Genomic DNA, 15,574 nt, shown 5'->3' on the forward strand with positions numbered 1-15,574 from the left:
TTTGTATATTTTTGTAAGAGTCTTTTCCATATACTTTTGCCTGTGATTCTATGTTTCCCTTCCCCAACTGTGAATTTACTGGGATCATTTTTATTATTGTTTCTCTCTTAACAGACCTAAAAATCTTGTTGAAAGAGATAGGTGATATATTATAAGATTCCGGAATAAGTTCTTGTTCTTCTCCACACCTTTTGTCTGTCTTTGAAATGTTCAGTTTGTGGTTGATGAAACGGATACATGAATGCAGAGTGCCCGCCGCACTGCAGCTTCCTGATGACTGTTTGATGAATGAATAAATGGTTGTGGTCCTCTATTGAGGTTATTGGTTATTTAGTATGAATAAAATTCAGTTTTGTACTTTTCAGTCTATCTTTTTGCTCTTTATTTATTTATTACCATTTTTAAGGTTGCAGGTGATTTGTTTATTTTTGTTCTGCTGGACAAAGCTGGATAAAACTGTTTTTTTTCGGGAATTCCCTGGAAGTCCAGTGTTTAGGACTCGGTGTTTTCACTGCCATGGCCCGAATTCGATCCCTGGTTGGGGAACTAAGATCCCGCAAGCCACACAGCATGGCCAAAAACAGAAAAAGGATCTAAAAAAAATTATTTTTTCTTTTAAATTGGCTGGTTAGTGATGTTCAGAGAGCCAGAATGTTCATGTTGTGCAGATAAAACATCTGCGGGTTTGACAATTGTTTCTAGACTTCATCTGGATATTGGCTTTTAATACTCTTGCATCTCTTTCTTTTTTAATTTTTTCTTTAAATTTAATTTTTTTATTAAAGTCTAGTTGATTTACAACGTTGTGTTAGTTTCAGGTGTACAGCCAAGTGATTCACTTATACATATATAAATATGTGTGTTTGTAATATATATATGCACATATATCTTGTTTCCAGATTCTTTTTGCCTTTTAAAGAGTGCCTTTCCTTTTGTTCCAGAAGCTTCGGCTCTAACTAACTAGGATTCTTACTGCTCACCCAGCTGCTCTCCGCCTGCCCTACATCCCCACATGGGCCCCTTTGGGGTCTACTAGACACCAAGGGGAAGGTGTGAAGCCTGGTGCTGGTGCCATAGCCCTGGGACCCGGCCACCTGGGCTTATGTTACCACTCTGCCACTTTCAAGCTTAAGTTGCTTAAACTCTGTGAGCTTCAGCCTTCTCATCTGTGCAACAGCACGGTTGTAGGTTTTCTTGAGAATTTTAATGAGTTATTACACGTCAAGTATTTGGAATAATCCCTGCCACTCAGAAAGCACCAAGCCGTAGTTAGGTTTTGTTATGATTAGCATTATTAGGGCGAGTTCCTCATTCTCTCACCATGGGATTTATTGGCATTTATTCAGACTTTTTATTGTGTGAGTTGCAGTGAAAAAGAAAGGTTTAATTTCTTTAAGAACATTCAACTTAGAATCATTCGAATCATTCGAAATGATTCTCTTTCAGGGCCAGGAAGTTGAGTCAAAGCTCGCATCTGTGTGTTGACCATACTTAGGTCAGAACCTGTTGTCCTTGGCTGTGGGACTCAAGGTCAGCAGCTCTGTCCCTGATTGTTAGGTTCTTCCGTGTCGGTTTGAGTGCATGTTTATTGCAGGCAGTGGGTGGAGCCCCCAGTGGGCGGGGAGCAGCGTGTCCTCACCACACAGGGCAAAAGCTGTGACCAGCTTTGTGCTTGCTGACTAAGAAGCGTTTGTTTAAAACATTCTCTTCTCTCAGTGGAGAAGCCCAGTTTGCCACACTTTGGACAGTTCCCTGCAGACCGTGGGAGGGCTGATCATGTGACACCATCTCTCTATAGCAACCAGAGGGAGCCCGGGGTTTATGGGCGTGGCCTCCGTGCTGCTCTGGGTGCCATGTGACCTCCATATGTGTCACTTTCACCATTCTCCTTCTTTATTGAAAGGGGGCCAAACAGCTTTGCTCAGATCAGATTTTGCACTTTCATTTCAGAAAATCGGAACAGTGGTAAGGTCACCGTGCTGCATTCCAGGTCGCCTAGCTGGCGTCCCCCTGCCTGTGACTTTGGGGAGAACGGTGCCCTTATTCTCAAAGGTGGAAAACGAACATTGGGGAGCTTTGGGCAAGTTACTCAGTGGGAGACACAAAAAGTACCATTTTATTGTTAAGTTATGATGGGACGGAGTTGAGAATTGGTATCCTCTCATTCAGTCTGTCCTCTGCCAAAAAGGAAATTTTAATTTCGGAAAATAAATATTCTTGTCGTGTTTTGGTAAACTAGCAACCCCAAGTGGTTCTTCAGCCATTGGAATCTGAGTATTTTTGCCTTGAAATACCAGAGGAGATAATTGTGGTTCACGCAGTTCTAACCCAATCATGGAAGGTTGTGTCTGCACTAACGAAGTACTTTCAGCCTTCTCCGGCCCAGGGGACATTCGGGTTCTAAGTGTCATCACAGCCAGTCTCTCCTCCGCCTCTTCTAGGAGCCTTGGTTAGGCTAGAGTCTGGTCCAGGTAGTTTCTTTATGTCTTACCTTTGATAAATCCGTAGCCTTTCTTTGCAAAGAACTCCAAGAGAAGAAATTAAAGATGACTGGAGGCGATGGGCATTACTTCTTAGCCCTCCGACTCTCGCAAAGCAGGAGCTCCCCTGCCTGGGCAGTTAACGGATCAGAGTGACCGGCTCTGGTCCAAGCGAGGAGGGAGGGAGGTGCCAGCTTTGGGGACGGTTCTTCCAGAAGACCAGCAGGACAGGCTCCTTCTGTCCACAGAGCTGCCTTGCCCAGAGCTGGGTCAGACCTTCCTCCCACTGAATCGACGTGCCGTGTGGTCCGCCCCTCTGAGCTGGTGCCGAGGAGGTTGGTCTTCCTGCCGTTACAGGTGGCGTGGCTCGCGTGGACTCGGGTCTTTTGACTTCCAGATTTATTTTCTGGTTCTGGGTCATTCTCTTTGCAAATCATTCCTTCTTTGTATTCTTTTCTTTGATTAATCTATTGGAAGGATTTCCAAAATGTATTTCTATGGAATGTATATTTCTTGGGATATTAATAAGGTCTAAGAGTAAAAGGTGTGTGTGGTCCACTCAGTTTGGGACAATAAGTTAAACCGAGTGAAACAGGTTTTATGCCAGGACTTGAGATGTTCTGCCGTGCCTCAGGAACCATCAGGAAACATGTATGGGACAATACCTTTCTGACGTCAGGGCCAGGGGAGCCTGTGGGAGGGGGATCTCTCTGGCTTCCCTTCCTTAGGACATACTGGCAGGAAGGCTTCTATGGTAGTCTCTCATTTCTTGAGTTCTGCAGCCTGATCAGTGTTAGAAATGACTTTGTATCCACTCAGTCACCCAAAAGCCTTTTTATTGTGATTTATCAGTAGACTTGTGACTCTTAGAACCGTTCCGAGGTCATCCAGAATCCAAGTTACAGTTGCTCTTATGAGTGTCTTGTAATAATCTCGAATAACAAGCTAGTGCATGCTGGCTCCCAGCTTAATGGGAAATGCTGTGAGTGCCCTGACAGGTTATTTTTATGACTCTGATGAATATTTAAAAGCTACAGGGAAGTTCTGTTGATTACATAAAAACTTGGGGAGTGGAGAAGTTTGGTTTAGGGAGTAGTCTTGTTGGTTGTTGTCATACAGGTTTTACATATGCTGCTAGTTGTTGGAGAGTTACGGTGTAGCCCAGTACACTAAAAGCTGACAGTATACTGCAGTTAATTTAATTCTTCTTTTATGATTTAGAAAGCATAGCTTGAGGGTCATCCTTGTGAACAGTGATTATTAGTTTATGGGCCAGTAGTGGTAGAAAATGCAGACGTTTGGACAGAATCAAAAACTGATTATTACCATTACTGCCTCTATCATTTGAAAATACCATATGCTCAGTAGAAAAAAATGAGCATTATGAAAATAGATATGTCTGTAGAAATCCCTTTGATTTTTGTTATTTAGCATTGGGAAAGCTAGTTTACCTACCTGATCCTGGGCTTCTCCATCTGTAAATTAGGGATAAAACTCATCACTTGCCTTGCAGTGTCGCTGTGAAGAATAAATTACATAATACATTTAAATGCTTCCCAAAACATCTCAAACTTAGAAAGTTCTTGTTAAATGCTCAGATCTCACTCCTCTGAGAGTTATTATATGGGTCGCTTTTAATCTGCTTGAGGTACATTTCACAAATATGCATATACTGATAAGTGTGTACCCAAATAAAAAGAACCCACTTGTGTATTTTTGTCCCAGTTAAGAACTGAGATATTGTAATCTTCTGGACTTGTTAACTTGTGTTTCCATTATGAACAGGAAGCTGACGAAAGTTTTAAGGAACTATGTGGACAATGCCGAGAGGCCAGGAATCAGCGACCAGCTGTATAAAGCCATGAAAGCTTTAGAGTACATCTTCAAGTTCATCGTGCGCTCCCGGATCCTGTTCAATCAGTGCGTATCACCATGCTGACTCTCCGGTGGACTTACAGGAAATCCTTTCCTTCCTTCCTTTTCCTTCTCCATCCCCCTTCCTCTTGCTTCTTCCCCTTCCTCTCGTCTTTCTCCTTCCTTTCCCTGCTGTCGAGCATGACACAGCAGTAACAGATGACAGTCCTGGGCTGGGTTTGCCCACACTCACTGTATCTGCTCCCACATGTAGTGAAAGGCAAGCATGAATTTGAGTCTTGAGCCCTGAGTCTGAAATGTGTGCCTGTGAGTCAAACGTCGTCTCCTGAAAGCATTGATAATTCTTCAGAGGTAGTGCAGACTGAACACCAAGGGTTCTGAAGTTCTTTTCAGTATATCTTATAGAGAAAAAAGCCCTTGAAAAACAAAATTAAAACAAACAAGCAACAACAGCAAAAAGCCAAAACCAAGTTAAACTACCTCACTTGGGAAGACTGGGGGCTTCCTCCCTCTTTCCTTCAACTAGAATCATGTTTTGTTCCTAGAGAGAGATTCCCACATACAAGATTGCCGTGCAAATGGACGCTCAGTGTTTTCACCTAGTGATGTGTTTCATACACTATGTAAGTGAATTTGTGAGTTGCGTTTGAACTTTAAAGTGAATTGGGATATTCCCAATCCACTTTAAAATAATGACTTCATTATTTTATAGAGAACATTAGTATTTTTTCCTATATATCTTTAGATGAAAGAGATGTGCTAAAATAAATGAGCTTTCAGTTGGTCCACAGTTTTTAACTGTATGAATGAAGAGGTGTGAAATGGGTAGATGGGGTGTTGGGGTGTTGAAGTTGACTCGCTCTGCTCCTGCTTTTGGAGCTGTAGCTGCTCTGGGTGACCTACAGTGGATGGTGTTGGTTGCTGTTGGTTATTGGAGGTTGGTGTTCTTGTGGTGAGTTCTAAACACAGAGACGGAGTTTAAGAATCAGTGTCCCTCTGAGTTAGAGAATACATGTGACTTCTAAAAGCACAGCCCTCTTGAAACGTATCAGTGAATCCTTCGGGATGGAGCGAGTGTGGACCCAGATTGGTCCCTCCTTATTGACTCTTTATCTTTGTTGGCCTGAAGTCAGCTTCTCCAGAAGGGCTGGGGAGAAAGGGAAGGTATTCAGAATCCAGCCTGTGCACACCATGGTACATGTAAGCCAAAGGAGCAAGTTACTGACTGTGTGTACAACTGTAAGAGTCGCAGATGGGAGGGACTTCCCTGGCGGTCCAGTGGTTAAGACTTTGCCTTCCAGTGCAGGGGGTGCGGGTTCGATCCCTGGTTGCGGAGCTAAGATCCCACATGCCTCAAGGCCAAAAAACCAACAAACATAAAAGAGAAGCAATATTGTAACAAATTCAATAAAGCCTTTAAAAATGGTCCACATCAAAAAAATCTTTAAAAAAAGAAAAAAGAGTCACAGACGGGGTAGCACCCACCATTAATCAGTGGTCGCGGCCCCTGTGTTACTGGTCAAGGATTGTTTGTGCTTTGTTCACTCTGTCATTCCGTGATCTAAGGCCCACGGTTTGAGGCCATCGTGCTCTTATCCGTGACTGAGATATCAAAGGCACACTCTTCTATTTTTCTTATTGTGGATAAGGGTGACTCTTGATGTGGGTCGAAGCTTTTTCTTCTCTTCAAGGTCAAAGCTGTTGATGATTTTCTCACTGTCACGGTATGAAAGATGACCAAGTAAACGAGGTTTTGTTTTCCTGTGTTTTATCTTACTATTATTATTTTTGCGGTACGCGGGCCTCTCACTGTTGTGGCCTCTCCCGTTGCGAAGCACAGGCTCCGGACGCGCAGGCTCAGCGGCCATGGCTCACGGGCCCAGCCGCTCCGCGGCATGTGGGATCTTCCCAGACCGGGGCACGAACCCGCGTCCCCTGCATCGGCAGACGGACTCTCAACCACTGCGCCACCAGGGAAGCCCCAGATACAGTACTTCTTAAATTTAAATCTTTAGTCTGAGATTGCTGAGAAGAATCTATGATAGGAAAAAAAAATCATAACCTTAAAGTCATGGACAACAGAGCTAAAGTCTCTTAGTCGCGTCTTGTCCTCAAACTGCCCAGGGCCTATTTTAGTAGTTCTTCATCTGTCTTATCAAAGGCATTGAGATGAAACACTGTTCCTATCTTGTATAGTCTGCTTAAGGAAAAAGCCATCCTGTGTCCTTCACAGATGTCTGGGATGTTTGATTCGTAAGCAGCTCTGATGCATGGTTTTTTTGAGGCGGGGAAGAAATCACACTCGGGTTCTCATTTTCTTACCTGCAACACATCTATTACCTTGGGAGAAAAACAGTTGTGCTCAGAGCTGGAATTGACAACTGTGTTTTTCTTTTTGCAGTTGGAATAAACTTTTGAGGTTTTTTATTTTTCTTCTTCTTTCAAGCTGGTGTACTGTGTTTTCGCATAATGTAGTAACTTTGTAAAATGCCATGATAATTGACAGTAGTCCTTCCAAAGAAGGAAGGGGTGAAACTTCGGAGAAGAAGGTATTGAAACTTATGGTTGTTACTCCACTGTCTTTCTCACTATGCAAATCCATGCTTTTTGTTTTGTTTAGAAAGCTCATTTTGTTTTGAAATGAGAACAGTAGTGGGTGGATCACATTAACTGGAAAGCCAGAAAACAGTCGCATCCTGCACCAGACCTTCTGACTCCAGTCGCTAAAGCTAGTTATTGCCCAGTTCCTCTTCTGTCTTTCTGGTGCTTTGTTGAGTGTTTGCCTGTCACCTGGTGTTAGCTTCTTGAATAATTAGTCATTGATCGTAAGTTGTAAAGTTGAGTATTTAGTTCATTTATAAATAATTCAATTAAGTAATATATTAGGTTTATATCTGCTGTCTTTCTATCAATTTTCTCTTTTGCCCGTCTGTATTATGTTTCCTTTTCCTGCTTCTTTTTGCCTTCTTCTGTATCAATCAAAATTTTCTTTTTTTTATCCCATTTTCTCTCTTTTTTGTGTTATTATTGTCATGCATTTCAAGTCTACATATATTTTAAGGCATTACTATTATTATTTTGTATAGTTGGTATTCATTCAGCATGTTTTATATTTATTATTGTTTTTCCATCTCTCTTTTTTTTTTTTTGCGGTACATGGGCCTCTCACTGCTGTGGCCTCTCCCGTCGCGGAGCACAGGCTCCGGACGCGCAGGCTCAGCGGCCATGGCTCACGGGCCCAGCCGCTCCGCGGCATGTGGGATCTTCCCAGACCGGGGCACGAACCCGTGTCCCCTGCATTGGCAGGCGGACTCTCAACCACTGTGCCACCAGGGAAGCCCTCCATCTTTCTTTTAATTTTATGTTTCTCTATAGGATAATTTTCCTTCGGTGCAAAGAACTTCATGTAGAATTTCTTTGGGTATAAGTCTGCTGCAGGTTTTGTTTGTATGAGAATCGTTGACTTCATCTTTGTTTTTGAAGGGTGTTTTCTTTTAGTATAGAATTCCAGATTGGCAGTTATTTCTTCTTCCAGATGTTATTCTTTTCTCTTTTGGTTTCCATCATTTCTGGTGAGAAGTCAGCTTTCAGACTTACTGTTACATCTTTGAAGGTAAAGGTGTCTTTAAAATTTTTTCTCTACCTATGTTTACAATTTTTCTCTTTCTCTGTGGTTATTAGCAGTTTTACTATGGATTACATAGGAATGGTTAGCCTTTTATTTATCCTACATTGGATTTTGAGAGCTTCTTGAATTTTTCAAAATTAATTAATTAATTATTTTGGGCTGCTTTGGGTCTTTGTTGTTGCGCACGGGCTTTCTCTAGTTGTGGCGAGCGGGGGCTGTTCTTCGTTGTGGTGCACGGGCTTCTCATTGTGGTGGCTTCTCTTGTTGTGGAGCATAGGCTCTAGGTGTGCGGGCTTCAGTAGTTGTGGCATGTGGGCTCAGTAGTTGTGGCTCTCAGGCTCTAGAGCGCAGGCTCAGTAGTTGTGGCGCACAAGCTTAGTTGCTCCGCTGGCTGTGGGATCTTCCCAGACCAGGGACCGAACCCGTGTCCCCTGCATTGGCAGGCAGATTCTTAACCACTGCGCCACCAGGGAAGCCTGCTTCTTGAATTTTGGATTAATTCTTTATTAGTTTTAGCAAATTCATGGCCATTATCTATTCTAATGTTGCATTTGTCACACTGTAGCTCTCATTTTCTTCTGTAACTTCAATTACATGTATGTTAGATCTCTTCATTGTGTCCTACATATCTCTAGCACACTTTTCTATAGTTTCTGTCTCTTCTGTTTATTTTCCTGTTGATTGTCTTCCATTTCACTGATTCTGTCTTTAACTCTGTCTAATCTCAAGTTAACCCATATAGTGAATTCTTAATTTTATTTTATCATTTAAAAAACACTTTTTTGTTTTTGGCTTCGTTGGGTCTTCGTTGCTGCGTGTGGGCTTTTCTCTAATTGCAGCGAGTGGGAGCTACTCTTCGTTGCAGTGTGCAGGGTTCTCGTTGTGGTGGCTTCTCTTGTTGCAGAGCATGGGCTCTAGGTGTGTGGGCTTTATTAGTTGTGGCACATGGGCTTCGTTGCTCCGTGGCATGTGGGATCTTCCTGGACCAGGGATCAAACCCGTGTCCCCTGCATTGGCAGGTGGATTCTTAACCACTGTGCCAACAGGGCAGTCCCTGAATTCTTAATTTTAGATATTATATTTTTGTTTTAGAATTTTCATCTTTTTTTATACATTCATTTCTCTACTAGAATTTTTTATCTTACCTTCTGTTTTCTTCATCTCTCTATTTTCATATTTCCAGTTTTCTATTTTTTCCATCTTTTTCTTTTTGTTTTACAATATAATACATTTATTTTGACAGTCTTGATACAGAATGTAACTGCTTGCTGGCTACAGTATCTTGATCACTTGTGGGTCTGTTTCTGTCGTCTCTGTTTTGATTGGGCCACATGTGGTCTGGTATTCTTCTGTGTTTAATAACTTTGTTTGAATACAGGACTGTGAATATATAAAACTGTCAAAGCTCCAGATGAAGTGATCTTCTTCAAGAGAGGATTCATCCTTTTCTTTTCTAGGCAGAGAGAGTGAGACTGAACCTTTACACGACAGAGGCTGTATGGAGCCTTATATGGTTTTCCTCTGGTTGCCCAGGGTTTTCAACTGAGAGTCTGCTGTGTTATCTGGAGCCCCTCTCCCTGGCATTTTTCAGCCTGTATTCTTTATCGCTGGAGACAGACAGACACTCCACTCTGCTTTATAGATGTTTTCATTTTGGTTTTCAGTCCCCTGTGCCGTGGAGCCTTAGGAACTGGCAGATATACTGGGAGCGGGCTGGGGGGGAATGGGGGAGAATGAATGAGTACATGCTAGAAGCCTCCCCAGGTATCTGCACCAGTCTGCCAACCTTGCTCCTCTTCACCTGCAAGCAGGAGTTCATGACTTCATAATTGTCATTGTTTGGCACACTGTTTATACAAACCCCTATTTGAAAACCCTTTACAAAACAGATACACTAGGTTGCAATGTCCCATTTTAGACAGAATTTGCTGCTTTACAGGGGAACTCATTTAAGATTACTTCTAGGGTAATTAATTATCACTTAGTTTACAAAATTTTCCATTGTACACAAGTTTTCAGGTATGGTATACTTTTAATTAGGCAGAAAACTAGTCTGTATTAATAAAACATCTGCGCTGCAGCATTTTAAAATGCAAATGTATTGCTTGTTAGTAACACAGCAGCTTGAAGTAACTGCTAATAAATAATTCATAGATGAAACTTATTTACAATTAGCAGCACGTATTTGCATACATGTAACCAGTATACCACTTCCTTATTATCCATTTACTGAATATGATCCACTCCTTGAGTGTTTTCCCGGAACCACCAATTCTGTGATGGAAGAATTTGTATAGTGTCATTACTCTGAAATCAAGTAATTTTGAGTTTATGAGTATAGTATCATTTTCAAAAGGTTCTAAGATCATGTTAAACTTAGTTATCTTTGTGATTGTCAATTATGTGACATGGGTTTAAGAAACACTGGCAGGATATACACTGAAATATTAATGATGTGATCTCTGCGGGGTAGAATTCAAGCTGGATTTCTCCATCCTTCCTTCCTCTCTCCCTTCCTTCCCCTCTCCCTCCTTCCCTCCCTTTTTATACATTTCTGCGTTTTTCAGATTTGTAGAATGTGTTATGTTACAAGCCAAAAGGCAATGCATAGAATGATTAAAATCAGCTTCCTCAGCGTGAAGGCCCGTCTCCCTAGCTGAGGGTCCAGGTTATAATCCAGGTCAGCTCCCATGTTCCCTGGATATGGAGGACGTTCCCTCACAGCAGCTTTAATGTCTGTAGATGCAGGAGCAGAAAGTGGCGATGTGCCGTGTGCAGGCCCACAGATCTGTGTGTTCCTTTGCAGGCTGTACGAAAACAAAGGAGAGGCCGACTTCGTGGAGTCCTTGGTGCAGCTGTTCCGATCCATCAGCGACATGATGAGCGGCGTGTCAGACCAGACCGTCCGGGTGAAGGTAGGTCCTCGGGGCAGCGTCGACCACACTCAGGGCCCCGCTCTTAGAGGCTGGACTCCCTGCAGGCCGGGAAGAGCAGGGTCTGCGTGTCCTTCGAAGCCTGGACGTGAGCGGAAGGTTCAGGAGCGGCTTTGCAGTGACCATGGTCGTGGTCCCTGTAATGGGATTCTTTTTGCTTCCTCTGGAGGGGCTCTTCAATGCTGTCCTTGGTCTTTGCTTCTCTGCAAGGAGAGGTTCTCAGTTTCCATCATGGAAGGATGGGGAAGTGGATGAGGATGATGTTTTCACGTCACTTGTCAGGGCATCTCAGTATCTGAGCAGGTGTGGGAGGCTGAGGCTGTAGGTGCCCCAGGCATCCATCAGACCTCAGGCTGAGCTGTGCTGATAGTGATATATCTTGGTCCCTCCAGCGAGTCTGGAAGAGTGAGCGAGGGATCCAACCTTCCCGTGGTCCTGCTGTTCTCACCACCTTATTATCTGTTCTCGCCCTGTGGTCCTTCGGGAGAAAAGATGCCTGCGTCTCAGGTGGGGTCTGTGTGGTCTTCAGGACACGCCGGTGTGGAGGTGCCAGGAGGTGGGGCGTGGGGGGCGGGCCCAGGGAGTGGCCCAGGGCCCGCACCCTTGCCAGCATCCCTGTCTGGCAGTTTCAGTGTGGCCGACTTACTGCAGAAGAAGCTGTGCGAGTTGTGTGTGCTGCCCGTGCTAATTCCTTCAAAGGACAAGAACCTTCCAAATGATTAACTTGCAGCTTTCACTCTGCTGCTCCTTGTAGCAGCCTCTGTACTTTCCTCTTTGAATGTTCTTTTACTGTAGCATTTCCCAGGAAACATCTTTATGGCTATTAAAAATATTGTGGGAAAGTGATTTCCCAGCTTTTAAGTCTGGGACAGAGATGTACGCGTGCTCAGATGTGTGTCACGGTTGCTGTGGCCAGGGGAGCAGCGTCACTAAACGTGAACAGTCACGATGGCCCTTACATCTCGGAGGTGAAGCTGCTGTCTGGCAGAGCCGTGCCGTCCTCAGTATCACTTCTCAGTCTTCATGTGGAGCTGGTGATCCACAGAGAAAGCTGTGTGGCGTGTATTTTCAAGTTTGGGCTTAATTATTTCGGCAACTTATTGCCTAAAGCTGCCTTATTGATTTGAGGTTAAAATTAACAATGTGTTTGGTACATTTACTACGAAATCCTCTGGCATTTCTGGAAAACAGACACAGGGAGTCTAAGAATAGATACAAATGACAGGAAGTTTTGAGCCCAGAAGTCCTTTTTGGTTTCTAAATATACTGTTAGATTATTAAATTTGATTGGGCTTGACTTGTGTCTGCCCACCTCCCTGGATGTCAAGGCATTTGGTAACTGCAGACTTGAAAGTCCTTCCTTCAGTGGGTGTTTTATTATGAGACACGGGTGAGTTCGGTGACGTTTGTGCCTTGGTGCAGACCTTACATCTGCAGCACAGATGACTGAGTTTTATTTGAAATGTTGCCTCCTTGCTGCTGATTTTGTATTTTGTTCTTGCACAATAGGTGCTGCCTCGACTTCTGAAATTTAAGAATTCCCATCACGGGATCCTGTTTTTGTGTTGTTTTAACTCTTTACGTTTTGCTCTGTGGAAATGGAAATACAATTGTGAGTCATCTTACGTAGAGGAAGTATGAAAAAGACTGGCATTTCTTAGGGGTTAACGTTGTTTCCCAAGGGTGGCCCTTGTTGGCTGTTTTGATCTTGGAGATGACGTCATTCGTGAGCAGGGGGTCAGCGCGCTCCATGCGTTCTTGGTGATGTTCAGCGTGACCTGCTAGACTTGTGGGGTGGGAGTGGCCGTTCTGAGCACCCCGCCGTCACCCTTCTCAGACTTGCAAGAACCACTTACACCCACCTTGTGGATCCAAGTCAGCATTTTATGCCTCAATGAAGGGAGAGGCAAGAGGAGTTTCTGATAATAATTAACTGCAGGATAGACACGGCATCCAATTAGAATTTTCAGCAGCGCTGCCTTCCGCTGGACGTGGAGTTTGCAGCAGCGTCATCTAACTTAAGCAGGAGCGTACTTGGGTACGTCTTTGTTACATGGGAGAGGGAACCACGGTGAATGTGTGGGCGATGCTCTGCCAGGTGGCCTCAGGTCTCCTCCACTTCTAGATCCTGCTCTGGGGCCCCCGTGCGGTTCTAGAGACATACTCACCATTGTGCTGCTTCAAGATCCCTCAGTTAATGACCCCCGACCTCAGAGCCGCTGACAGGTCCTTAAAAAAATGCTTTATGTGGTAAAGAACATGAAAAATGACCACTTTAACCACTTTTAAGAGTATAGTTCTGTGACATGAAAGACATTCACGTGGATGTGAAACCATCACCACCATCCGTCTCCGGAACCCTTTTCATCGCCCCAGACGGAAACTCGGTACCTGTTACACCGTAGCTGCCCCGTCCTCCCCTCCTCCCAGCCCCTGAGAGCCACCGTGCTGCTGTCTGTCTCTATGAACTTGAGTATTCCAAGTTCCTCGTGTAAGTGGAATCATACCGTACATGTCCTTTTGTGACTGCCTTCTTTTTTTTTTTTTTTTTTTTTTTGTGGTACGCGGGCCTCTCACTGTTGTGGCCTCTCCCGTTGCGGAGCACAGGCTCCGGATGCGCAGGCTCAGCGGCCATGGCTCACGGGCCCAGCTGCTCCGTGGCGTGTGGGATCCTCCCGGACCGGGGCACGAACCCGTGTGCCCTGCATCGGCAGGCGGACTCTCAACCACTGCGCCACCAGGGAAGCCCGTGTCTGGCTTCTTTTACTTAGCATAATGTCCGCACGGTTCATCCGTGTTGTAGCAGGTGTCAGCATTTCCTTCCTTGCTGAGACAGAATTGTATCCCATTGCATGTATCTAACAAATTTTGTTATTCGTGCACCCTTTGATGGACACTAGGGTTCTTTACACCTTTTGGCCTTTGTGAATGATGCTGCTGTGGAAGTAAGTACAAGTAACGAGCTGTTCAAGCCCTGCTTTCGCTTCTTTTGGGTCTATACCAGATGTGGAGTTGCTGGGCTGTATGTGTAATTTTTTGAGGAATTACCATGTCATTTTCCCCAGCACCCGTACCATTTTATTTTTTTATAAAAATTAAAGAAAAAAGATTTCTTGTTCCATTGATCTTAACAGTATTTCTGGCAGCTTCTCAAGCTTGACTCCTTACCCACCCCCTTCCACCTTTAGCAAATGATGCTGGTTTGTCTGCTGTACTGAAAAGATCCTCTAATACCTGTCCAACATCACCTTTCCTTTCTCACTTCCTTCCGAAGAAGACGAGTCCATTCTACTACCTGAAACTAACCCTCCACCTGTGTTGAGTTCTCCCCTACCTGCCCCTTCCTTTGGGGTCCTGATGGATCCCTCACCCTTTCCTCTCAGTCTGGAATCTTCTGTCTGCACAGTAGATTGCCCCTTTCACATGCCTACAGCCACCCCCAGACATCCTAAGCATTCAGCAGGTGCTTCGGGGAACCTTCTTGGCCATCACACTTCTCCGTGTCCTGCCCCACCATGAGCAGGTCCTTGCACCTGTGGCCAGCGCCGTCTGGTCCTGTTCTCTGCTCTACCCTGTGTGGTCACCGTCTGCCTCTCCCCCACGCATGACCCAGCGGCACTTCACCTGCAGCATCTCCAAGCCAGACGCGATCATCCTCTTCCATTGCCTTCTCTTCCTTTGCTCCCCGTGGCCGTGCCTATCACGAGCCACTGTGTGTCTGGTGCGCAGTTACTCTTGATGAGATTATGGCAGAACCTCTCTTTACTCGCTACACCCTCAGTGCTATACCTGCCCTTCTTGTTCCCTAAAACTCACATCTGGCAGTAGACTTGTTTTTCTCAGGAAGCTGTGACGTTCTCCAGCTGCCTTGGAGAAATGGGTCAGATTCCAGGTTCTGCCGTTCAGCATCTTCAGTCAATCCAGCCAACTCTCCTATAGCCTTTGATTCTTAGAGACACGAGTGGAGCCCCTCTGGACGCTCGGAAGCCACCCGGAGGGTTAATGCCAAAGGCTGATGGGAAGAAGCATGAGCTCCAGGGGCTGCCATGCATCGATCGCTTGCCGTTCTGAGTGCTTTATATTTAGCATCTTCTGTGACCCTCACAGTACTCCCGTTCCATAGGTGTGATCGTTGATTGTAGGTGAAGACACCTAGAGCTGTTAATGAACTTGCCCAAGGCCATGGGACCAGGCAGAGGGATAATTTAAGCCCACGTTGCCCAGATCCAGAGCCACATCCTTCCATTCAGTTCCCCCCAGAGAGGGTCACTGGGCACCAGCGATCCGATGGCTCAGAAACAGGGCCTAAAGTGGTTGTCCACGTCGACGGACAGCAGCTCTGGATCAGATGCTTTGGGGCTGTAAAGACATCACCTTCATTCCCTGTGGAGCTTTTCATCGGAGTGGATATGTCCTGTGTTTTTTGGCATAAAGCAATTAAAAAACTTTGACGCTATGCCAGCAGAAATTGGCTGTGTCTAGAGGAGGTAAAGGCGGTTCCGTGGGGCTGGTCCTGAGGCTTCCTGGAGGATGGGTCTCGGTGATGGGCCCCCTGCATTGGCCACAGAGGCTTCTGTTTCTTCACCGCTCGTGGATTGCAGTGCTAGATTTGGGGCACGTGGGGTTTTGCCATCAGAATTAACACAGGCATTGACATT

At 44.8% G+C, this 15,574-nt stretch overlaps 1 protein-coding gene across 4 annotated transcripts in view; it reads left to right on the plus strand.

Moving 5' to 3' along the window:
• DOCK1 (dedicator of cytokinesis 1) overlaps window positions 1–15,574 on the plus strand; it is a 529,068-nt gene that overhangs the window by 115,300 nt on the left and 398,194 nt on the right. For all 4 annotated transcript variants that reach the window (XM_060127083.1, XM_060127084.1, XM_060127085.1 and 1 more), the window contains 2 exons: window positions 4,266–4,400; window positions 10,790–10,898. In XM_060127083.1, the coding sequence (XP_059983066.1) occupies window positions 4,266–4,400; window positions 10,790–10,898 (244 nt within the window). The remainder of the gene's footprint in view (window positions 1–4,265; window positions 4,401–10,789; window positions 10,899–15,574) is intronic.

The sequence above is a fragment of the Lagenorhynchus albirostris genome, chromosome 16, assembly GCF_949774975.1.
Source record: "Lagenorhynchus albirostris chromosome 16, mLagAlb1.1, whole genome shotgun sequence".
NCBI lineage: Eukaryota > Metazoa > Chordata > Mammalia > Artiodactyla > Delphinidae > Lagenorhynchus > Lagenorhynchus albirostris.